At 45.5% G+C, this 24,517-nt stretch overlaps 2 protein-coding genes and 1 long non-coding RNA gene across 8 annotated transcripts in view; 1 reads left to right on the forward strand and 2 right to left on the reverse strand.

Moving 5' to 3' along the window:
• The first annotated feature begins 24 nt into the window (after positions 1-24).
• Positions 25-24,018, forward strand: LOC115383785 (uncharacterized). Its single transcript, XR_003930747.1, has 3 exons — positions 25-526; positions 23,626-23,636; positions 24,008-24,018. It is a non-coding gene; the product is annotated as an uncharacterized LOC115383785 (long non-coding RNA).
• On the reverse strand, positions 363-5,481 carry LOC115383784 (midkine-B-like). Its single transcript, XM_030085968.1, has 4 exons — positions 5,402-5,481; positions 4,204-4,371; positions 3,574-3,735; positions 363-710 (listed from the first exon to the last, which is right to left on the reverse strand). Exons 1-4 carry the CDS (start codon positions 5,478-5,480, stop codon positions 682-684), a joined length of 438 nt encoding a protein of 145 aa, XP_029941828.1. The 5' UTR covers position 5,481; the 3' UTR covers positions 363-681.
• LOC115383783 (diacylglycerol kinase zeta-like) overlaps positions 14,664-24,517 on the reverse strand; it is a 59,657-nt gene continuing 49,803 nt past the window's right edge. For 4 of the 6 annotated variants that reach the window (XM_030085965.1, XM_030085964.1, XM_030085962.1 and 1 more), the window contains 8 exons: positions 23,455-23,544; positions 22,526-22,582; positions 21,350-21,399; positions 18,668-18,708; positions 18,434-18,554; positions 18,308-18,344; positions 18,121-18,220; positions 14,664-16,014 (listed from right to left, as the gene is read on the reverse strand). In XM_030085965.1, the coding sequence (XP_029941825.1) occupies positions 15,898-16,014; positions 18,121-18,220; positions 18,308-18,344; positions 18,434-18,554; positions 18,668-18,708; positions 21,350-21,399; positions 22,526-22,582; positions 23,455-23,544 (613 nt within the window). In that variant the 3' untranslated portion in view covers positions 14,664-15,897. The remainder of the gene's footprint in view (positions 16,015-18,120; positions 18,221-18,307; positions 18,345-18,433; positions 18,555-18,667; positions 18,709-21,349; positions 21,400-22,525; positions 22,583-23,454; positions 23,545-24,517) is intronic. The other 2 variants (XM_030085967.1, XM_030085966.1) reach the window with 1 other exon arrangement.

Here is a 24,517-nt window from a genome sequence, read left to right on the forward strand (position 1 = left end):
TCTTCTTAACGTCATGTGGTGTCTTCTATGTCCTGAGAGCAGCGTGATGCTGCACAGCCAGGCTCCTCCCACTGGCACCTTGACGTCAACGTCACGCAGTAACCATGGCAACACGCAGAGAAACTACTCTCATGCTTTACTCCAGCACCGAGTCCAATGAAATGGAGCACAGAGATCAGAACATGAGAGCTGACCTAGATTGGGAGGAGCAGGTTGTTAGGAATGAAGAGAGAGAAATGAAGCCAACAAAAAAAAAAAGAAAGTTGCTCATTAATTACACAGTTATTAGTCATTTTATTTTATTCAGAGGAATATTCAAAAGTGGTTAAATCACGAGGCATGCAGACATTGGAAATGTATGTGTGCACTGTCGTGGTAAAAGTGGTGTGCATGGAATTGCCGTCTGTGACTTCACTACAGTGAAAGCAAAGCATCTCAAACAAGTGTCATAGAAAAAAAGAAGCACAGAACAGTCCATGTCTAGATGTATGCACTGCATATTTGCATATTTGCACATTTAATGGAAGTCCTTTCTGCTAGTGGGGGAGAGTGTGGGGTTCCTGCAGGGCTTGTGCATGGAAATCAGCTGCAGACGTGTTAGTGTTGGGGCCACCAGATGTTCACAGATGTCCACACGATGTGCACTCGTCCAGCCCTGGAGCTCCTCCTGGGATGCCGCTTCTAGTTGCCCTTCCCTTTTTTCTTCTTTCCTGGAAGAAATCCAAGAAAGCCACAAAACACAGTCTTCAACACTTCAACAGCTGAACGATTTCATTAACCTTGACATTGAGTCTTTGGGTCCAAACTGACCCATTTCTGCATTTGGCAGCAGTGAAATCACCCTGAACACAATTATTATATCCACAGATTGGATAATGTCTTTATAAAGGGAGTGGGACCCAAAATATTTTGGACAGCTGCACACATTCTTTGTAAACTGAAGCTGTTTTCAGTCACATACAAAGTAATTTGATTTAAAGTTGGTTTATAGTTGTTGTTTTGTTGGGTTTTTTTGGAAGAAACTAGTAGCAGTAGTAGTAGTTGTTGTTGCAATAATATTAATGACAAAAAACCCTGCTGATTTCCTTTTTTTTTTTTTTTTTTTTTTTGCTGATGCATGTCACAGCTCTTGTGTTATTTTATTATTATTTTTTTTTAACTTAAAAATGTATTTATTTTTAATGTGTTGCTGTTGAAGCTGCTGTTGTATTTTCATTTAAAAGCCAGATTTCACTGCACCTCTGTGGGCGAAAGGAGGGCCTGTTTTTAACAAGGTTTAAACTCACCCTGCTATATTTCGTTTTATGAAGAGTGCTTGAACAATGGAGTTTGATTGATTGATAAAAGCCAAGACAATGGAGTGGTTTGACTAAAGAAGCAGGATCCTGCTGAATGGCAGCAGTGGTTGGAGGGTGTGGAAATGACTTTAATTATTAATTCCTGAGACTGAAGGGTTCATATTTTAAAGTTTGACATATTCTGTCACTCTTTGTTTTAAATCATGGCATTTCTCTTATCTTGCCATTGTGAGTGGAAAGCCTTAACCACTGTCCACCGTGCTGCCCCATCCCCCCAAAAAAGATAAGAACGTGGTTATTTTAGAGAATTTATGACTATTTCCGGTAGACCATGGGGAAGACAAAAAAAGGTGCACCAGGAGAAAGGACGTGTCACCATATTTATTTACCGTGCTCATGTTTATTTTTCTTTACAAATGTATGCACCTTGATTTTTTTTTTTTTTTTTTACCGTGCTCAATTGCTATCCTGTTTTTGTTTTTACCATGCTAAATTTGTCCCGTGTTCATTGTTTTTAATTTATACCATTAGCCGAGCCACTTTTGGCTAACAGTTAACCCCGTTAGACGAGCCGCGGCTCCCCTCCCCACGACGGAAAACGCCGCCGAAGACCGGAGCAATTTTTCCCGGACCCTGTCGCTGAGCACTGAGGGAGGAGGACGGAGCTTTCCCAGCTGAGCATGGAGCGGTTCCTACGGTAGGGGTGCTATTTTATTCACAACCAGGAGGCGCTGTTCGCTTCTTCATGAGCTCCAAACAAACAAAACCATCTGATTTGAATAAACTCATTGAAAGACACCATGTATTTATTCTAATGGTCAATGTGCAACATTCAGAGCAGGTGGACGGAAATGATGTTAAATTTTAATGAACGTCATGTAATACAGTTTGTATTCCAAGCAAAAGTATCCCGAACATCCAGATAACATCTTAAAATGGAGCAATACAGTGATCACCTGGAAAAAAGTGCTTAAAAAATGCAGTGAATCAGCCCCACAGGAAGAGTTAAGAGCATAACTGTAATCTGATGTGATCAAGCTGAGTTAATAATACTGTCCATCTGTGAATTAAAAAACAGTAACAAAGAGCAAGCTGAAAAATAAAAACAACCAATAATTCCAGGTAAGCTGTAATAATGTCAAAGCACATCCATTCCACACATATATATACTCTATCTGTAGCATCAGCTAACATTTTTAGAAAACATGGTAAAGGATATCCCTCGCCCCTGTCTTTTATGGCTTTTATCATCTCAGAAAACCCTCCACTTAAAGCCTGTAAGTAGTGGTCAGCTTTATTTATTTATTGATCATGTTGCCTCATGTGTTGTGGCAGAAACACAGGAAATGAAGACAGTGCAGACAGAGCGTCTTTCACTATGAAGACAGACTGGACGAGACAGTTCAGGTGAGACACAGTCTCTCTATTCTGAATGTGATTACATGTTGCACCCACACAATTTACCACATGAAATGAATCCTGACATATTGGCCGATACCATGACATTTCGTCTAACTCTGTTAAAAATAAAACGTCCGAATGATCAATCATGATGAACAAGATTTTAAACTAAAAGACAAAAAGCATTCAACCAAATTTGATGGAAATAATAGCAGCGAATTGTGCTGCATGAGAAGGTAGAGAGTTGTCAATCACCCATAAAAACACTGAGGGAGGAGTTGATGGAAAAGTTTATAGACACATTTCAAAACGCCTCATCACAGGAGATCATTTCCTCTGCTGCAGTTATTTTGTGTCTCTGTAATATAAATGATCTGTCAGAAGACAAACAAGTCCCCAGTTTTTTTTTGGGCTTTTTTTTTTGAGGCAGAAGTTAATGTAGATTTTGTGTTGTGACTTCCAGAGAAAATGTGCAGAATCTGTTAATGTAGAGGTCAGAATGAGAGTAGAGTATCACTCAAATTGGGTTTTTATATTGTGAGAATATTTAAGGGGCGTGGCCTGACGGTTGAGGGGTGTGGCCACAGGACAAGCTGAAGATTGAAGGGTTTGAGGACCTTAGAATCAGACTATTCCAATCTGTGGGCCTTGGTTGGTGATCTAGAGACCTGTAGACCAGGTGAGATCTTCAGATCTGACCCAACAAAACTGAACTCCAGAAGCTTCCTGCTCCAGGTCAGGAGGACTCAGGAGTTCTTGGATTCACCCAACCTGGAGGAAGTTTGGAGAGGAAGGGCTTCTGAGACCCTTTGAGTTGATCATCCAATGTCTCAACTCCAACTCCTGCCGTATTTGCCATCTTGTAGACCCTCACCTTTGTTTTTGGTCTTGGTTTTTCCCGGGCATGGCTTGGAGACAGAAATAGTCTGCTGACATTCCGCGTTGTACAGAGCTCTCTTCAGCGTGCCCGTCCGGGTCCGGGAGCCAGAGCTTGGATCGCACTCTCCCCAGCTGCCAAAGCGATACTTACAGTCGGCTGGAAAGGAGACAAAAATGAGACAGGTGCAAGATAGCAGAACGCGTTCGATTCAGCTCTCACTCAATCTTCATTTGCAGAGCGGGAACTCTAATGAGGACTTCAGGCGGTAAAAGCAGACACATCACAAATTTGTAATATGCAGTGGAGGTGAGCTGTCAGCATATTTCAAACCTTACCTGTTAAATATCTTCCCCTTTTTAAAAATCCAATTTCATTTGGTTTACCTCAATAGTACAAGGTCCTCTTCTCTTCCCCTGGCTGGATGGCTTCAGTCAAGAGTTTAGTCACAACCGCTCTTTCAATTGATCTTTTTCTTTTTTGCATAGAAAGCCTAAATTCTTTACATCAGGACGAGGCCAGAGCCTCACGGACTTTAGAAATTACCTTCAAGTCTAAAGTCAAAGAAATGAATGGAGGTGAATGGAAAGTCTTGAGAAGTCACGGAGATGTAAACATGTGCGTCACCTCCGAATTCTTTTTTCCAGTTGCACGGCACTTTACATTTCATCTTCTTGGTCTGCTGGTCACATGACCCCTCCCTGAAGCCAGCGCCGCAGTCCCCGTTGCTAGGGACACAGTTGCCATAGCGCCAGTCAGAGCATTCTGACCCGGACGACGAGGGTTTGTTTTTCTCTGAGGACACAAAAATAATTTACCAAGTGGTTATTTCAGACATAAATAAATCCACACGGTCCTGACGGGGGTCCTGACGGGGGCCTGGAGTGAACTGTTGGCTTCAGTCTGCACAAAGACATTAAAACTACGACGCACTGGCTGAGGGCAGAGGGCAATTAGTGCTGGGGCTCATTTACCTTTATTTATATGAAACTCGGGTATAAGGAAACGTGCTCATTCATCCACCTCAGCTGTAAGTAAACTGTGAAGTGGATATTAAAATGACGGGAGAAATAACACTGCGAACTCTTCATCTGCTGATTTGCAAAGTTTTTAACAAGAAGCTCTCTGCTACTTCCAGTCCCACGGCCGACGCTCACATCTTCATCCCGTTTGACTGTAAATCATCAAACATCTGCAGCCGTTTCAGCCCTTTTGCCTCTTTTGGTTGATTTATTTGTGGATATTAGTAGTTGTAGCTTTTCAGTAATTTTGTTGTACTCGAGTCCACATTTTCACGAGCTTTCGAATCCCTTAAAGTCTTGGTCATGAGATGTTCTGGTCTTGGTTTCGACTCCGTTACAGGTTCGGTGGTCTTTCTTGAGTCCAGTTCTACAGCTTAGCAGTTTTAGTTTTTCTCAGTTTTGACCATTTTAGCAGTTTCCATAAAAAAAGTGGAAAATATGGACAAAAGCACATTCCTGCATTATTTTTTTGTGTAAAAAAATGACAGCTAGACTCACAAGGCCAGGGGCACAAGTGGATTAATGAAGTTATTTAAATTTTTTATTCATTGAATATGTTCACTTCTTTTTAATTAAATGGAAATTTAATTTAAAGAATCCACTTTTGTTCAAAAATGAACTAAAATGAACTTGAAATACTCAGTGATAATGTGGTTAAATTGATTAATTTGGCAGTAACCTGTGTAGCTCAGCGAGTTAACGCTGACCCGTTGTGGTGTTGAAGTGCACGCCTCTTTATTTGTAATTTAATGGCCCTGAGTGGTGAAAGCGTGTCAAAATCAAAGCGCCGTGGAGAATCTCACCTTTCCTATTCTTCACTGCAGCCTCAGCGCCGATGCTGAGCAGAGCGACGAGCAGCAGCAGCAGCAGCAGCAGCTTCATCCTGTAAAAAAAAAATAAATCAGTGTGGGAAAAGTCCACATACATCACAGCCAGTGAGCCATTAAGTGTTGACCCGTGGGCAGAGGTTATTTCATGTGGAATCATTATCTGCTGCTCTCAGAGCCACATAACAACCCGACAGGAGACACAGAACCGGCACTTGCATGGTTTAGAAACCCGAAGAGCAGAAATCACATCTGCTACGAGAACCGTTGAAACATGGAGGACGATGAGGTGACGCCAGGCAACGGGAAGCCGCAGAAAACCTCCATTTACACTGCCTGATGGGAATAAAGCCCATTTTTAAAACGGATTTCATCTCCAGTAGCAGAGTGCGAGTTTCCCGGGAATCGAACTGGGATTTTTTTTCACGGTGAGGCTGCAGAGCGAACCGCTACACAACCTTTAGAGTCAAATTTAATAGATGAAGAGCATTGAGAACAGCTGTTATGTCGCTCAACAACTTTGACAAATTTATTAAATAGAGCGGAAAGATTTATGTGTTAACAGTTAATCAGCTTTGAAAAGTGGCTTCAGGTTCGATGGTCATAAAAAGGTTAAAGAACTTCTTATCAAAAGCAGCAGCAGTTTTTTAAAACGCTCATATGAACATAACCACAAAAATATTAATCTGAAATGTTCTGCAAAGCAATTATGGAAGTAAAGCGAGTTCAGCCATCAGGCTTCAGAAGTGGGAATCGGTCGAAAGAGGCTTTTCCCTTTCTCTTCTAATGACAGCGATACACAGCCGGAGCAGAGCCAGCGGAGCGTGACGGCGACCAAGGTTCACACGCCAAACCCGGCCGCAATTATGCACTGCTGCTCTAATAACCTGTCCAGGGACCGGGAGGCAAGGCACAGCGGGAGGGTCCCGGGAGGGAATCCGGTGAGCTTTTCCAGGATCAACCGAAGCAGCCAGAGAGGGAATTCTGCTTCTCCTAATGCTGTAAACATTAAAAAAAACTGAGGGAGGAGCGTTTCTCGACCGCCGCTGCTGATTATGACGAGATGAGAGTGGCACGGTGCGAAGAATCCACCCAGAGCCGCTTCTTAAACAATTAAGATTCCCACTGAAGGTCAGAGGCGTCGGTGCGGTGTAACCGCAGGCTCGGGCTGGGGGTCAAAGGTTAATAAGTCTGTTGAAAGTGCTCCTCAAGCATTTTCCTGTCATTAACTTGCACATTAACTCGTATAAAAGGGCGCAACAGCTTCAGCCGCAGTCAGTACATTATTCTTTAAAATGTGAGACATGTAAACACACAGTATGAAAGACGGTGACATCATCTGAAATGTGTTTTAAAGATATGAAATTTGAGTGTGACACAAGAGGAAGAAAGCAGAAGGAAGAAGTCCCTGCAGTGAATCCCTCCTCTCTGCTCTGATTATCTCTGTCAGTGCCCAGAGGTCCATCTCATGAGACACAACACAACTCGCAGGGAAAAAACAGGGGAATCGGTCCTGAAACCACTTTCCGACTTTCCAGCGAGCACTAAAGCAGACGGAGGGGGAGATTTTTTTTCTGTGGGCTCCCGCTGATGGGGAGTTACTTCCAGGACACTGAATCCTCCTGGCTCGCTGCTTCATTGATGGATGTTTCACCTCCGTTCTGCTGGTTTCATTTCACGAATGGAAATCAGAAATGAATCACTCCTGAATCATTATTGACAATATCATATTTGCTTTTAGTTGGTATTGTGTGGATATCAGATTGGATTGGTATCGGGTCAGTAGTGACGATACCAGCTTTGGCTCTACGGAGGATGTGGCTTTTCTCGATATGTTGGTTTTGGTTTGACTTTATGAAATTTGCATGTTTGGTAATCAGGCAGTGTTATTTTATTGGGTGATTCCGTCTGTTCTGATACAAACGGTGTTTTCCTCTCGTGTTTGTGCAGATCGAGGGTCAGGAAACATGTCGCTGTGGCGTTGACGGGTCAGCGGTGGTCCAGCCGGTCGCTGTGTGGTTTTCCACCTGAATCCTCGCCGCCGTCCTGCTGGCACGCTGAGCCGCGTTGGCCCACAGCGAGCTTTGTCCGCTCTTCAGAACTGGGATTACAGAGAATAACCTTTAAGTTTTGCCTGTGCGGAGCGGCATTCGTCAGGCGGAGTCCTTATCAGGCAGAACCAAGAGTCACAGCGGCTCATTGAACCGGAGCACAGACGCAGACCGACACACACTCTGACGATGACGGGGAAACTTCCCGCCACGTGCTGCTTCTTCCTCCTCTTTCTTTCTTTCTTTTTTTTTTTTTCAAGAGGAAATTTTGCCCGCAGCCGGTCAAGTTGAAACTCAGTGAATTATTGGACCTGAGCGGCGGCTGTTTGCAGCTGCTGAATATGGATTTGCTGCGTACGTGTGAGATGCAATTAGGGCCTGCGAGAGGCGAGCGAGCGGAAACCAGCCCGTGTGGCTCGGCTGTGACCTATAACCAGAGTGACAGGCAGCCAGAGCCAACACACACACACACACACACACACACACACACACACACACACACACACTTTATCTGGAGACGCAGTCGGAGCGCCACGCCTCACCTTCTCCCATCCCACAGAACAAACATGCTCTGCTTCTAATGAGACTCCGACCATCTCCCACCCACTGAGGCAACAATACGCCCAGAAGGTCCACAAAGGATCCTCTCATTACTGCAGAGTTTTCTCCAGAACGCTCAGAAACAACACTTTGATACCGATGTATCAAAAAATGACCGATTCATATTATCGTATCGAAATAGTATCTCAGTAATTAACAGCAATTCAGTTTTTTTTTTTTAATTCTCAGTTATCTCAGCAGCAATCAACCTGTAAATATTATATTATGATTAATTTTCCAAGGTTTAAATAATTGATAAAAACACACACTGGTTTCAACAGAGTACTGCTAATTGCACATCATATTTTTACTGTCAGATTCAGTATAAAAGTGTATTTTAAAAGTTTTTGAAGGTTTTTCTTCTGCATGAGGCAGTTTCTGAGTGTCAAAAGTCAAAAAGTGAAACTCTGTTGGAGATTTGGTAAAACCTGTTGTGGATGGAGTGTTGTGGGAGAGAGCTGGATTAACTGGGCGGAGGAAGCTGTCCCCGGGGCGAACGATCGAATCGTAACTTTATTTGGGAGCTGGGGACTCGATCTAAAGCGACGTGACGGGAGCCCGGAGCCGCCGCCGGGCCACGTGGGGACTGAACAGAACAGAAGGAGAACAAAACAACGTGTTTATTTGTTTTCCCTCTTCAACATTTGGAGCTGATTTCGCGGTGTGTTCTTAAATTAGTGTTTGATTGTGTTCATTCAAACCAGGTCAAGTAATAATCTGCAAAACGCACAGGCAGGAGTTTAGCTCAGTCCGCTTATTATGCTGCATTTATCAACACAACTGGGAAACATTAAGCTTTTTTATTCATCTTAAATATGATGAGCCATAATTCTAACCGCACTAAAATGTTAAATATACCTCGTTATTCACAACTTCACTGACAGTTTTTCTATTAAACCTGCAGACGTGTCCCAGCAATCCCTTTAGCGTCCTGCATGTTCAACCCAGTGTCTCCAAGAAGGACGACTCATTAAAGTCTGCACAATAAAATCCGAACAGCGCATCCCGTGAACCAACGTCTGCAACCGCTTCCAGCTGGAAATGAGTGAAAACTCGAGACAACTTCCAGCTTTTGCACCGTATTTTGCTTAAATGTGCGAAATAAAGTAGAAGCGAGTAGCTCGGTACATTCACTGCGGTGCCGGACTCTGCAGGGGGTCTTACACCCTCAGTCACACCGTCCACATTGTTCTCCAGCTCCCGGCGTTCAGGATGCACAAAACGTGAACCACTGAAGCAAAAATCTTAAAGTAGAGTGTTTTTCTAAGGCAGGAAGGTGAGTGATGACACAGTTGTGTGATGTTAGCCCCGCAAGCTGTGACTAATCCCAGCAGAACTCTTCGACTTGGCGTCAGTGTGTGAGAACGGCTGCGGACCCCCTCTTCTCTATTTGCCGAAACAAAACGCTGGCAGACCCTCACGCCCCCAGCAACACTTTCCCACATCTGCTCCGGATAATGCATCCACTGTCTTTCATGCTTCTCTTCGACACGTGCAAATTTCATTTGACAACCTCGGTATCGGCTTAACTCTGGGCCCCTCGGTGATGTCTGGCACCTCCACCGAGGGGGTCCCAGACCCCATGTTGAGAAACCCTGCACAGGCGAGTCGGGGAGGAGGCCGTTGGTTCGGTTCAAGGAAAGAAAATGTGGACTCCTGTTTGTGTTTGCAGGCGACGCTTCAGGCTTTCCTGGAAAGTTGATCATGATTTAACTTTTGACCATCTGAGGTTTAGAAAACATAGAGATGAAAGGACATCAGTTAGAGGAGGAAGATGCTCTATAATCTGTATGTTGAGCTTCTCCAGCCAGTCTGTTCACTCTGAGGTGGTAAATACTCTGATGTGGGGCAGTAATGGCCTGTTTTCTGTTCCTGCTCCGTGTGTCATGTTCTCCGCTCGACTCAGCAGAATCTTCAACCTAATAATCTGTAATCGCCCCATCTGCTAGCACTCTGCTTCCTCTGCCCTTGTTTTTTGATTCACACACAGTTTCCATCACTTTGGGGGTGGGGGGGCATTAATTTCCTGGAAACTCTCGACTCCAACCATAACCACAACTTTCCGGGGCTTTAATCTCACCTCAGCGTTTACATGAAACCAGGTCTTCAACCTTAATTCTAATGCCAGCAGCTGTGAAGGACCCAGCCTCAGAAAATCCTGGTGTTTATTGTCCTGTGAACTGTTGGAAACACACACACACAAACACTCAGGAACTAGTGTAAGCTGTTGCTTCGGAGTGTGTGGTGCTTGTGTAGTTTAAGTCTTCCTAATAAGAGTATCACCGGCACTGAGTGGAAAAGCTCCAGATTCTCACAAGGCGACGGCACAAAGCTCCGCACGAAAACAGGCTTCCTGACACTTTTAATCAAACCTGAAATACGCTCCAAAAGCCTCGGAGTCGGCCGCACGCACACAGCCGAGAGGAGGGGAGAGGCTGCAGACAGGAGCATTCCATAAAGAAGAAGAGGAGCAGGAGGAGGAGGAGAGAGGAGGAGCAGTGAGCCGCTTTTTTTCTTTTAATCACATAATCTGACTCAGGATTCTCTTCCTCCTCCTCCTCCTCCTCCTCTTCCTTTCCCTCCTCCTCCTCTTGTGTTTGATCTCCTCTTCCAGCTCCTCTTTGTCGTCGCAGGAATGGTTGTATTTTTAGTTCAGGTTCCAGTCCTAATGACTTTTGTTCTCTTGATATTTGCAGTTCAAGTTCCAGTTGAGGCTCATGACAGTTTATTGAACCCTCTAATTACAGGTAGAAGCATCATAAATGAACTTTTAGTTCCACTTGTTATTTTAGTGACAGTTACAGTTGCAGATACTTATTTGTCATTCCAGATGTTTTTATATTTACATTCCAGTTCAGTTACAGATGTATTTGCAGTTGTAATTGTACGTGTAGTTACTGATGTGGAGTTATGGCAGAGCTGATACAACTGATGTTATCTTCCAGATCTATTTTTTACATTGCTTGGTAAAACAATGCTGCGCAGCAGAGTGTGAACTGTACATCAATCCAACTGAACATTATTTTACAGATAGAAACACTGAATGTTTGAAGATTTTAGTCAGTTAAATGACTTTGAACAACTTTAATGATCTGAATTCTTTGCAGTTTATACATTTGCACATCTCCCCTGAAACCGAATGAACCTGTCTGCTTTGATAAAAGTCCTGAGATCACTTCAGAGGCGACTCGGTTCTCTGGTCCACTGAACCCGAACGTTTCAGGATGAAACCAGGAGAAGTTTTTCTTCACTTTGAGCAGAAGAACAGAGAGGACACTTACTTGTTCAGCCGTCAGTCGTGCAGCGGGTGAAGTTTGGTCCGTGTGTCTTCTTGTTTGCCCCCTCCCACCCCGGGCACTCATGCGCCTCCCCTCGTCCCCCCTGCTTTTGTTCCTTAAACCAGTTCATTCTGGTTGCATTAGCCCCATTCACCCCAGGCCCTCACAATACAACACACACGCACACGCACACACACACGCACACGCACGGCAGGCTCCCTGGTGGTTTTTTCCACATTGTGATGAGCAGCTGATGGAATCCAAACGACTCCCCTCTCTGCTGCGTTCATAACTATTTTGGCCACTGGGGGGCGAAACGCCCCAGCAGGTGGAAACATGTTGAGAAAATCCACACAACGAGGCCTGCAGTCCGTACGTCAAACACAGAACTCAGCCGAAGGATGAAGGATTTCAGAGATGAGCAAATCTCCATTAGTGGTTTTAATTCTAAAATATGTTAGAATAGCACCTTTTCTTTCTTTTGGCAAGAGAAATTCAACTTGTCGACGTTTAGTGACGATGTACCTCATTAACTGTTGAATTTTTCATCTTATACTCAAGCCTAAAGAAGAGGCAGATTCTTTTTTTTTTTTTGAAGTGGCGTGCTTCGTTTCCCCGACCTGCCGCTCTTCAGATTTAATCAGGCTCTCTGCGGAAGCAGAATTAAGTGGAGTCGGGCCTCCTCGGCTGAAACAGAAGGGGTCAGGAGGCCAGAAGACGTCGTTCCTTTCATCGCCGTCCGCGTTCGAACACTCAGTCCACTCACATTTCCAACTTTGCGTCTCACTCTGTGTCTTTGTCTGTGTGGCCGCCCGTCAGCGGATGATAAAAGCGCCCATCGGAGAGGCGGCGAGGAGAATCCCTTCCCAGCTTTTGTTGTTTCTTTGATCGCTTCAAATCTTGTCTTATCAGACAAGACTGAATCAATTCGTGTCTCTGCTTTCATCTCGCTCTCATAATTTGAAGCTGATGTACATCAAGGGAGACCAAAGGCAGAGAAAATAAGAGTTGTGATGGATCAGAGCGGCTCCAGTGAAATGTACACATTCAAATGAAAATAAGAACATCGCTGGTAAAATGTTGACTCTTAATTATCTAAAAGAAACACCAAACAACAGGAGAGGTGAGCCGTGTGTGACTCTTCCTGAGCTGCAGATTTCCCACAATAGCTGCTGCAGATGTTTGTTGCTGCAGAATGGAGGGGGGAAAGTTTGTGTTGTGATTCCAGGAGACGATTCAGTCTGATTAAGCTTTGTAAATGAGCGTAAGAGCAGTTGGCAGAGTGTCACACTCCTGATCAAAGCCGCAAAAATAACCCCGGAACTAAAGCTTCAATTATTCAGGAGAAATTAGCCTGAACTCGTCAATAGGAAAATGAAAAGAGATTTCACAGGAGTGAATGAAGCCTGCTGATTAGTTTCTCTGGTAGAGTCACAGATGAGAATGATCCCAATCTGCCGTCTTCAGGTAAACTCATTATTACTGCTTTTATTCTTATCGCTGCTAATCGAACCATTAACATTCTCATATGAACACAAGGAACAGAAGCTGCAGGAAAATAGTAATTTATGTGATAAAATCTTACAGTGTGAGCTGTTAATTGTTTCAGAATTTATTATGAGTGAATGGAGACAAATGAAAATAATAAAAGAATAAAGTTATTTCACTACTTTAGTGTTTTTTTTTCCTCTGGTAGATCCAGATACAGAAGCCTTGGGACGATGTTCATCTTAAACAAAAGCAAGACGGGCAGCAGAGTCCAGAGCTGGAAATATTCGGTATCTCGGTGAGTAACAGCACAAATCCTGAAATGATCCCTCAACATCAGTAAACCGGGATGCGACTGTTCTGAAAGGAGCCTCTGCAGATTTATTAAACAGGAAGAATTCAGGTTTCAACTCAACTTTGTTTCCTGAAATGCGGCCAGATTTCCAACAGCAGAGACTGAATCTAAGTGACCGGAAAAACAGAACAATAAGTCATCTGTATAAAGAGGAACACTGCGCTCCGCTCCTTTTCTAATTATCTCAGGGACTGCAGCATGAGAGCCGAGGGTGAGGACGACCCTGAGCGGAGCGGAGCGGCAGCAGGAAGTGAGGCCAGCGGAGAGGAGAGAAGAGGCTTCTCCCAGGAAATGGATCTGCTGCCCGGGATGAACTTTGAACTGCTCAGACTAGTAGTTCCACTGGTCACGGTCGACGGCTAAAGAAATCAGTGCTTCAAGAAGTGATGGAACAGGTGGATTAGAATCACTTTACAAAGTTTTCTGTTCCAGATAAATCCTGATTATTGAAAACAATACTTTCAATCTGATCTTTGTCCTTCTGATCGGCCTCGTCCAAATCGTGGTGGAGGAAAACTGACCTGCTGTGACGGTGAAGCAGATCTCAGATCAGTCCAGAAGTGGTGCCTTCGGTTGACTGAAAACTTTCTGATGTGGTTCAGAAGAACCACCATGAAGATGAAAAGCACAGACTTTATTGCGTTCTTAACGAGACTTCATTGTATGTATTTGACAGAGTTCTTCACAGCAGTGAGCAGGATTGAGTCAGTAGCTCACTCAGTGAGGACGAGGCTCTGCACTCGAAACGTCAGGGTTCGAATCTTAGTCCAGGACTCTTTTCATTGGTCAAAGCTAAAAATGAGAACTTAAATGTACCAGGAGAAGCCTTCCGAGTCTCCGGGGTGGTGTGGAGGATTGGCCTGGTGTTCCTCGCTCTGGAGGGCACGGACAGGTGGGGGTTCAAATCCTCCAGTACCCGGCCTCATTACCACTGACCTTCATGAAAGAGGAGGGTTTTACCCTCCTTGTGTCCTGAATGAACGCCTCCTGGTGCGTGCCGCTCTCGGCACACCGAGAGCGGCACGCACCAGGAGGCGTTCATTGATGATGCCTTGCCTCGTGAGACGAGGATCAGCAGCTCTCTTACTATAACAGTACTTTATTATAAGAGTAAAGTACTTTGTTATAAAAGTGAATGTGTTGCTGCTAGCAAGACCTCCTGTTGCATGACGGTCAGCAGTAAAGTGCCCGGGTACTGGGGGATTTGAACCCCCACCTGTCCATGTCCTCCAAAGCGAGGACCAGCGACCCAGTCCACCACACCACCAAGTAAGCCAGAGGTTTGGAAAGCTTCTCCTGGCACATTTGACCTTTGTTAAATGTGCCTTTTGTTTTGGAACCCTGACGTCTTGATGGCAGAGCCTCGTCCTCGCTGCGTGAGCTCCACCGCCCGCTACGCCTCCCGCTTCACCTTCACATCCATTTTATTATCAGACAAGTTTCAAACAAAAGACTCAGAGTCACGCTCAAAGAAACTGTCATCTTTTATTATCTTAATGTTGATCTCTGAAACAACTTATTGAAAGAACTTTAAAGAAAGTATCAACTGCAAAGAAAAAAAAAAAACACATAGAAAATCTGAACTATTTCACACCATGTTAACCAAAACAACAAAAGATGGCATAAAGAAGAATAACAGCCACAGCGGCCACAGATGTCAGTTTGAGGAACCAGACATCTTCATCGACGTTCATCACTGTGATGCAGCTCATGCAACTAATTACTGCAGAAGCCAAAGTTTACCTGAAGACGAACCAAAAAACATTCACGGAGCAAAACAACTAAATACAGTCAGATTTGATTCAATCCAAAACTAGAGCTTCATTTTTCTCCTCTTTCGTCGAAGCGCCGCGCTCGGCGCCGTCTGGCACATCGGAACGAAGGTCTCAAGTCTCTGTGGAACCGCCGCGCGTTCTCACACGGGAAAGGCCGCCGTCGCGTCACGAGCGCCGACGGGCGTCCCGCCGCGCTCAAACACACCGCCTGACAAGGGTTCACCGTCCCAGCATGCACTTCTACTTTGGTTTTTGATCGTATTCGTACACACACGCGCACACACACGACATGAAGTCCATTCACGGAGCACAAACGTCTCTCACTTGGAATTTCTTTGATATGACACAGATTGTCCAGCGACGGGCCGACCGCCACGCCGGGTTACATCCACGCTCACGCTCGGCTTTTAAAGGGCACGGCGCCGGAGCGGCGGCTCGCCGACGGCCGGGACGGAACAATAGAAGGTCAGCCAACCGTCACTCGCCGCTCAAGGTGCTTTCGTTTGGAATCCCAGGAGGAAATCTTGAAGACACAAAGCTTTCAATCATCGTGAAGGTCTGTGGGAACCTTGACGGAGGCGGCGAGACGTGCAGCCCGTCCGTCGCTCTCTGATTGGCTGACAGACGAGAAACAGGAACCCAATGCAAAGTTCCACATTTAGTCAAAATCCAATGATTTATCAGCAAAAAAAAAAAAAAAAAAACAGTTGACATTTATAAAATTCAGTTTTAAATTTTAACGGGGAAAAAGTGGATTTGGCAGAATCAAGTTGTGGGGAGTTGGTGGCGGTTGTGTTCGTGTGCAGATTGATCCTGCCGGTTCAACCCGCTCAGCAACAGAACCGCTGGAATGACTCCGTCTGCTTTTGGCACGGCTCGGAATGACGAAGACGAGGAGGAGGAGGAGGAAGGCGGCGCCTCGGCCTCACACCGCCGTCTCCTGGTCCTCCCTCTGGATCATCTGGTAGTGCTGCCGGTTCTCCAGGTACGCCGCCAGCTCGCTGTCCTCTGCCTTCTCCGCCCGGTTCTTGGGGGTGTCGCCCTGTCGGAGGCAAAGATGGAGTGAGAAAGGACTCGAACCCAACATGAAGAGAACAGCCTGCAGACGGTCAAAGGAGCTCTTTCAAAATAAAAAATCCAAATATATATATAGAAATAAGGCAACCAAAAAAAAAAAAAACAAAACTTCCACATTTCAACCTTTCCCTCCAGATCCATTCACAGATTTGTAGAATTATTCGGATCCGATTTGATCCTTTTTCAAAACTTAAAAAACATTTTTTTCTGGTTTTCACTTGATTCAGTTTTGGCCTTTTCGCTGTCTCCTGCTGTCGTCCGCAGCGTCACGATTGGTGTTAATTCTGTGTTTTTTCTCGCCGCTCGCCGTCTGCACTCATTACTTGGCTCGGCTGACGACGCGCTCCGCTCTGTGTTTTGTGTCTTGCCCAAGGACACTTGGACACGCGGACAGAAACAGATCGAACTGCCAACCTCGGGACTGGAGGACGGAGCGCGGCCATCTGTGGCTCGGAGGAAAACATCCAACTCGCTCCGACCGAGGCGAACGGGAAGCAGAGAGTCAGGGTGTGTGTGGCGTCGGCTCATGGAAAGTGTGTGTACAAAATACAACCTGGGGAGGGGGGAGGGGGGGGGGGGGGGCATGGATCTGTGAATCTGTTGGTGGAGGTCAGAGGCCGAGGGAAGATGACCTCTGTTGTGTTGAAGAATCAGAATCACTTCATGATTGCAGGTGTGTGTGTGTGTGTGTGTGTGTGTGTGTGTGTGTGTGTGTGTGTGTGTGTGTGTGTGTGTGTGTGTGTGTGTGTGTGTGTGTGTGTGAGAGAGAGAGAGAGAGAGAGAGACAGACTCCACGAACACTCTTCCTCATCCTCAGTTGCAGATGGACGGTTCTGCTCAGGCTCCTCTTGGCGTGCCGAAAACATGCGTGACGCCTCGTTTAGAGACCAGCTGATCCCCGCTGCTACCGGCCCCCTCCACCCCCCCGCGCCCCGCCCCGTCCCCCCACCACCCCCTCCACCCCCACCACGGAGCGACAGCGACGCTGGACGAGCATCTTTTCCCCAAACAGATATGAGATAATGAGACAGATATGAGTTTGAAATGGAAGAAATAAAGAAGCACGTGTCCTCGAAAGCACGCACACACACGCACGCGCACGCGCTACTACTAATTAGCCTCTGTTCTCAACTGTGGACATGAATCAGCACAAACAACCAGCTGGAGTGTGTGTGTGAATGAGTGAGTGAGTGTTTGATCAAACTTTCTGATAGACAAATGGAGACAGTAGAAAACAGGTGGAGCTGATGTGGAATTTGAGAAAAACAGTTTTAAAACTGTAAAGTTTTCTCTTTGAAGTCATTTCTTCTATTTATTGATTTTTTTTATTCTCATGTTTGTCAGAATTCTGAATAAACCATCTTTTCACGGCTGATTCCATTGTTACTTTATTGGCTCCATTATATTTAAGATTAATATAATTTATTTATATTAAGTTTATATAAGTTTTAAGGTTTATTACATTAAAAAATGCCTCAATTATTATATTATTGGTTGCTTCGATAGCTAAAACCGTGTGTGTGTGTGTGTGTGTGTGTGTGTGTGTGTGTGCGCGCGCGCAGAGATTTAGAGATGAAACAGTTCTGCAGAGCTGATGTCAAAGTGACTGTTTTCTTCTCCAGTTGTATGGTTCTTTCCACTCACTGCGCACGCACACACGCACGCACAAACACACACACACAGTGTCTGTATGTAGGTCATTGCTGAGATTTTCTTCAATCTATAACTGCGGCAGTGAGACATGAAGCTGCAGACGCTGCTGATAATCCAGCTGTGATTCTGTCAACAAGACAACGTTTCAAAATGTCATCACTTCAAATTAAAAATGACTACATTAATGATTCAGTTTAGTGTTTATTGGCTTCAACACATTTAAAGTGTGCCACATATTTAATATTAAATTATTAAATTGCTGAAAAATGAGAATAGCTTCTTAATATTTAGATTTTTAAGAATAAAGACCTAATGACATTTTTTAATTTTAATTTATTGTGAGACCTGTGACTTTGAATTTATTATTTTAATGTTGATGTGAGAAACGTGGCAGAAAGACCCGGTTTGTCGTTGCTACCTGCAGGTCGGTCTTCATGAGCGACGCTCCGGCCTCCACCAGGTAGTGGCAGATGGTCCGCTGACACAGAGACGCCGCCCGGTGGAGGACCGTCTCCCCCCTGGAGGGACAGACAGGACAGGACGGGATCAGACACGTCTTCGTGTTTTTAAAAAACCAAAAAAAACTCTGGGGAGTGTGAACTTACTGGAGCTTCTCGGTGACGTCCAGCAGCTCGCTGGGAGCTGGAAAACACACAACAGCAACACAAATCACACAAACACGCACAACTCAGAGAAAACGTTCTCATCATTTATCGTCTGCGTTGAGCTACCGTTGTCCAGGATGAAGCGGACCATCTCCTTGTTTCCGGTGTTGACGGCGTGGTGGAGCAAGCTGCAACCTGATTGGTCCAACACGGAGAGCTCCGCCCCCGCCCGATGCAGCTCCTGCAGCTGGATCACATTTGATCAACATTCAGTTTGTGGAATCGATCAGTCACACTGGGCTTAAAGAGGGTTTTCTGAGTTTAACATTTTTTATTTTGATGTCATTAATTGTTTCTCACCTTCTTTAAATCTTTGTTCTTCACACACTCGATCAACAACTCTGGAAAGAAGCAACACCAAGAGCGATCAGATAAAACACCTGTGAAGATCCCAAACTGCAGCGGCCCATCGCCTTAAACACGACAACACATTCAGCAGAGAGTCCCCCCACAGCTCACATGGCGACTTGGAAATATGCACGAAGAACACAAATGAGCTCTTTGAAGAGTCTGAGAGAGGCAGTGGAAGTGCTGGTTTCAGATAATTCTATTTTTGTTGCAGTATTTTGAGGTTTCTTACATTTTTAAAACGTTATGTTTTTATTTTGTGTGTGTTTGCCCTGTGGGGGAATCCACTCAATGATAGGTTGTGTCTGCACTATGGGGTTGTTAACAGGCCACCATTTAACACTTGCATGGTTTAAGGTGCCATAAATGAAAGGCAATTTTGAAGTTAAACATTTGTCAAATACTTTTAGATTACAATACGAAACGTTTCTGAGTGTGTGACGATGCGAGATCATCTGCGAGAGGAAGGCGTCGTTCGTCCTTATGAAAACAGTGGAAACAGACTGGGACTCAGTGGGGGGAGTGGTTTGGTGTCGGGTGAGAACGCGGTGCGTGTGCGGCTGAGGCTGAGATATGAGATGAATGTTTATTAGGTTGACCTCAATACTCGCTCTCACTCCCTCTCACTCTAAATAGCTGAGTCCTAATCCAGTTATGTTAGGCTTACTGTGTGTGTGTGTGTGTGTGTGTGTGTGTGTGTGTGTGTGAGTGAGTGAGAGAGCGAGAGAGAGAGAGAGGCAAGGAAGGGGGAGGGAACGAGAGCCGACTTCAAAAACCTCTAAGAGCTTTTGTGGCTGTAAGACAAATCAAAAAACAACACACACACCACAAAACCCAACACACAACTCCGGATGTAGGAATTAAATGAATTTAGCCCGAGGAAGGAATTAAGGGAAGCGGAGAAAAAAATAAGAGCCGGTCGTACAACATGAGAGGAGAGGGAAGGAAGCACACAAACACACACATTCACTCCAGATACCTGGAATATAAACACACACACACACACACACACACACACACACACACACACACACACACACACACACACACACACACACACACACACACACACACACACACACACACACACACACACACACACACACACACACACACACACACACACACACACACACACACACACACACACACACACGCGCTGTCACTTGCTCCAATGAACCCTTCAGTTTGATGCAGTCAACCCGTCCGACCCGTACGGGAGCCGTCTGCGGCGGTGAAAGTGTCGAACACAGAAAGTCGCTCTGAATGTTTCATGACTCAAAAACAAAACCCGACAAAAACACAAACGTCCAACGATCTGCGCGCAATCTTCCCGCCTGCTGGCGCCGATCGCACGAGAAGCGGCAGCACAAGTAAAGCCCGGCGCTCGCCTCGGCTGAACTTCCCGAGTCGTTTTTCCTCCACAGAGCAGGGACGGCGGAGTCTTCTTCCCTCTGCGTCTCGCAGTAATTACTCCACCGGCAGCGGAGCGGCGAGCAGACGATCAGAGCGTCCAGGCCGGGGAATCACACACACAACCCGTCTTTTAAACCCGAGCTAACACGCTGATGGGCGCTACGGTCACGTTCTGCTGTCACCAGGAGCTGAATGAAAGAGAAAAGAAGTACGAAGAAAAGGACTTTTTGCACTATGGCGTCTCTGGCTTTGCACTGTGGATGAAGACAGACTGTGCTTCTGTTTGGAGCGTTTTCTGGAGGCTCATCAGGGGACGTTTGCACTGCAGGGGGTCCTTTGCGGACTTCTGCTAAAGCTGGTTTTCTCACTGCGCTTGTGGTCCAGTTTCTCTTATATTCTGTATATTTCCTCTGATATTTCACTCCCCTTCTGTTCGACTCGCCTTCTTCAGGGAATCAAATCTTCTTTTCTGAAGTTCAATTAGAGCGCCGCTAATCATGAATAATGCGGCTTGTTGAGGAGTTGATACAGTCGGTCTGATGCTATCCAGCGATAACGCCACTGTACTCCACGTTGCACCGACTTACATCATTTCTGGAAATGTGACAAAAACATTTGCTTGATGCATTTTAAGTATGAAACATGAAACGCAGACGCCGCGTCTGCCTTTTAGCCAAATTTTTGTCACATTAGTATAATTGAGGTATCTGATAAAGCGGGCTGAGGATTTACCAACATGTGTCCTGCCGCCGTCAGCCGCCTGCCACAACTTAATGAACTGAAGCACACAGCAGATGCAGTGAGGACGGCTCCGCTCTGACTCAGCGCTGATCCATATTTATGGATCGGAGGGAATGTTCCGCCCTAAAACACCAACAACAGCCTCATTTGGATGAATTGGACCTGCTTGTCCTGCCGCCAAATCAGCGGCCGGGCGGGCAGAGCCCGTCTCAAGGTCGGGAGATGTCAGAGTGCTCCTCCATCAGGCTTAAACGATCACAATCAGACCTGTCTGGCCGCGCGCTCCTCCGCCTGTCACCACTATTTTTGGTGACAGGTGAAGCCGTGCTCCAGAAAAGAAAGAAATCCATTTCAGCTGCAGCTCCTCGGAGTCTGCTGCCGCTCGCTTTACGTGTTTTTACATATGTCTGTGTTTTGACAACACTTCCCCCCCCCCCTTTCGCTGATGAATCCACTTTCAAGCATCGGCGTCTTTACCTTTTTCTTTCTCCTTCTCCGTTTGGTTCATCTTTTGGTTCTTTTCCTGCCTGGAGGACGAAAACAAAACAGATCGACACATGAAGGTGTTGACAGGAGCAGATTTTTCTTCCATCAGGCGACGAACAACATTCTGGAGTAAAGAGGTCAAATTTAAAGCAGATAAAGAAACCTGAAGGTCAGACCAGCAGAGAGCGGCTGACACTTTCATACAGCTTCTGCTTCTCTTTGAAGATTTGATATTTTCTGTGGGGATTGAAGCATTTCCAGCTCTGGAAGGTTCCAGGTCGTGCTGAAGGTGTTCGACGGGGTTAAAAGTCAGTTTTTCTATCAGGAATCAGACGTTTGAGGTCTAGCTCTGGGTTTTTTATGCCGCCAACTCTGAGTTTGTGTGAAATGAATCACAGGTCGAGACACAGAATGTGAGTTTTTGGTTTCTGTTCCTCGTTTTGTTTGCTTCTCTGAATCTGCTGCGTTCTGTTGTCCGGGCCGATCTCAATCTGTCGTCAGGAGAAACACCTGAACCTCTAATCAGGTCGAGTCCGGTTCACCTGAATGCGTCACCATCGATCACTCCGAGGAGTCTCAGAGCTTACAGCCGCCACACGAAGCTCCTTTAAAAAGGAAGACACAAACCTGCGCCCGATTTGTTTTCAACTCTTTTCTGGAGACGTTAGTCCGGTTTAATTATGATAAATGCTGCTTTACAGAAAACTTGTTTGTCTCAAGAAGATGGAAGTCGGAGGAAGCAGAACGACACGTCCGGGTTTGGCTTAACGAGCAGAGCGGCCCGACTTTAATGAGCACCGCCAACATTTAATGAGCTGAGAGATGTGACAAAGAGACTTTTATTAATGAAGGAAACTCGGGGAGGCATCTCCACGCTCCAGCCTTCAGCAGGAGACGCAAACTGATGATGGTGAGAAACCTGGAAAACATCGCGCACGACACTCTGTCAGCCCTGATGTTCGGATTACTCTCGCTGCCGTTTGTGACCATGTGCAATCTTTTATTTCCACAATCTGCCTCCTTCAGACGGGGCTGTTGCTGCAGCTCACAGGACGACTGAGAGACTTTTGCATTGAATCTGAGGAGAGTCCCACAGCGCACCTTCAGGATGTGACGGATATCCACAGACGTCTCTGTAATGATTGGACTTTTTTTTTACGTGCCTACCTGAGTTTGTGTGTGTAATCAGCAGCTGTGGTGTTGGAGCGGTGGATACAGCCCGCCCTGCAAAACAGCAGGTTGAGATGTTACTGTCAGTCAGGGAAAAACAGAATCAAACCTGGTGGGAACAGATGTTTTCCTCAACTAGAAAGAGCACGTGTGAGAAAACCTCCGAACGTCTGATAAATGAAGGAGTTTCGCCACAGGAACGTCGATTAAGTGATGCTACGGTGCTGAACTGGGATTCGAGAGAAGGATTTCTGCTTCTCAGTTTGATTCTCTTGCAGCTGAAACATCAGTTCAACAGCTTCAACTGGACGAACAAAACCCAGCAGCACAACACTTCTGGTCTAGACTGACGACTCGAAGGTTTTTACAGACTTTCCACCACATAAATCAGCCTGTAGCTGCAAAACGTGTCTAACTCTCAAAAAAAACAAACAATAACACGGCTCATAAACTTCAATCGTACAAAGTTTTGATCAAAGTTACACCTGCACTGTCCACTGAGAGTCGTGTTGCTCTCCACTGAAAATATGAAACATAAATACTTCATACAATGCTAAAAGCACAATCAAATAAATTATACATTGAAACCACCTCAAAGAAAACAACTACAAAGAGAATTTAAACCCCCCTACAGTGCAAAGAACTCTCCCAAAGTGCAACGTGAGAAAAGTAGCTGTTTTGTGCCTCCAAGTCGAGTCGAGTTCACTTCGTTCTCTGACCCTTTTGATCAGTTAGTGCATCTTTTCAATCCCTCTGCAATGACATTTGGAGTTACAGTTTGATTTTTCAACTGTATTTACAACAGTCTGGGACCTGGTGTTGGAAAAGATCTTTTTATTGAACCACCTGTGTGTGTGTGTGTGTGTGTGTGTGTGTGTGTGTGTGTGTGTGTGTGTGTGTGTGTGTGTGTGTGTGTGTACACTGACCGGGTGAGTTTGCTGGTCACAGGTGGCATCTCATGTGTTAAAGCCTCGGCTGCAGAGCTGTCGCTGTTCACCCGTTGCCTCTGGGAAGAACTGCAGAGAAGAAAACAGAGTCAGAGAAGAATCCTCAACCCTCAGGACCCACAGAGACCCCTAATGAACCACAGGGACAAGGTTCAGGTGGCGTGGGGGCCTTCAGCACGCCTGCTAACGCTTGCGAAGCTTCACCGTGTTTCTATTTTTGTTCAGTTTCTCCGACTCGACTCCCCGAACTTCTCTTTAAAATGTGCTGAGAATCAGAAGTCGGCGCCACACGATGCTCCGGCGGAGATCAAATGGCGTCTGCGGGTTTGTCACACCCGGGAGCCGCAGCAGGTCTGCGCCGCTCCGCCTGGCGGAGGTGAACGTGGAGATAATGAGCGCGGCGGAGATGAAGAGGAAGACTGAGGCGGTTTGGGGGGTGAGAAAGTAGGACGAGCTGCGGGCCGAGCGGCGTCCCAGAGGAGGGTCGGACCCGTCACAGCTCCAGGCCTGATGGAGGCAGGTGGATGTGGAGCACGCTGCTCCATCACGCCGCTCACTGGGTGGACGGAAAGGTCTCACCTGGGGGGTGGGGGGGCCACCGACAATCCGGCAGCAGCAACCGGCCTCCTGTTTTTCGTTCAAGGTTCCCCAAAAAAAGAGAAAACCTCCAGACTTCATTTCGAGACTGAACAGAAAAACTCATCCTAAAGTTAGTTTATCTAGAGTGGACAACTTCAAAATGATTAAAAGCTCAAGATTTCTGAATTAAAGCCTGGAGGTTCAGAATAATTAAAAAGAAAAAGACAAATTTCGAGAAAACTTACAAAACACAAACTGACATTTTGAGACAAAAACGAAAAAAAGTAAAATATTTTCACTCAATTGAGGAAAAAGAAGACAGAATAATGAAAATACTTGGAATATTTATCAATTTAAAAGTTCTCCCATTCCTATCTATCAATCCAACTAAACTATCAATTTGTCATCAAATGATAACATTTCACCATTTCCTTTTATCTGTGCAACATATCATTTTTTTTAG

Source organism: Salarias fasciatus (assembly GCF_902148845.1).
Source record: "Salarias fasciatus chromosome 23 unlocalized genomic scaffold, fSalaFa1.1 super_scaffold_20, whole genome shotgun sequence".
Taxonomy (NCBI): Eukaryota; Metazoa; Chordata; class Actinopteri; order Blenniiformes; family Blenniidae; genus Salarias; species Salarias fasciatus.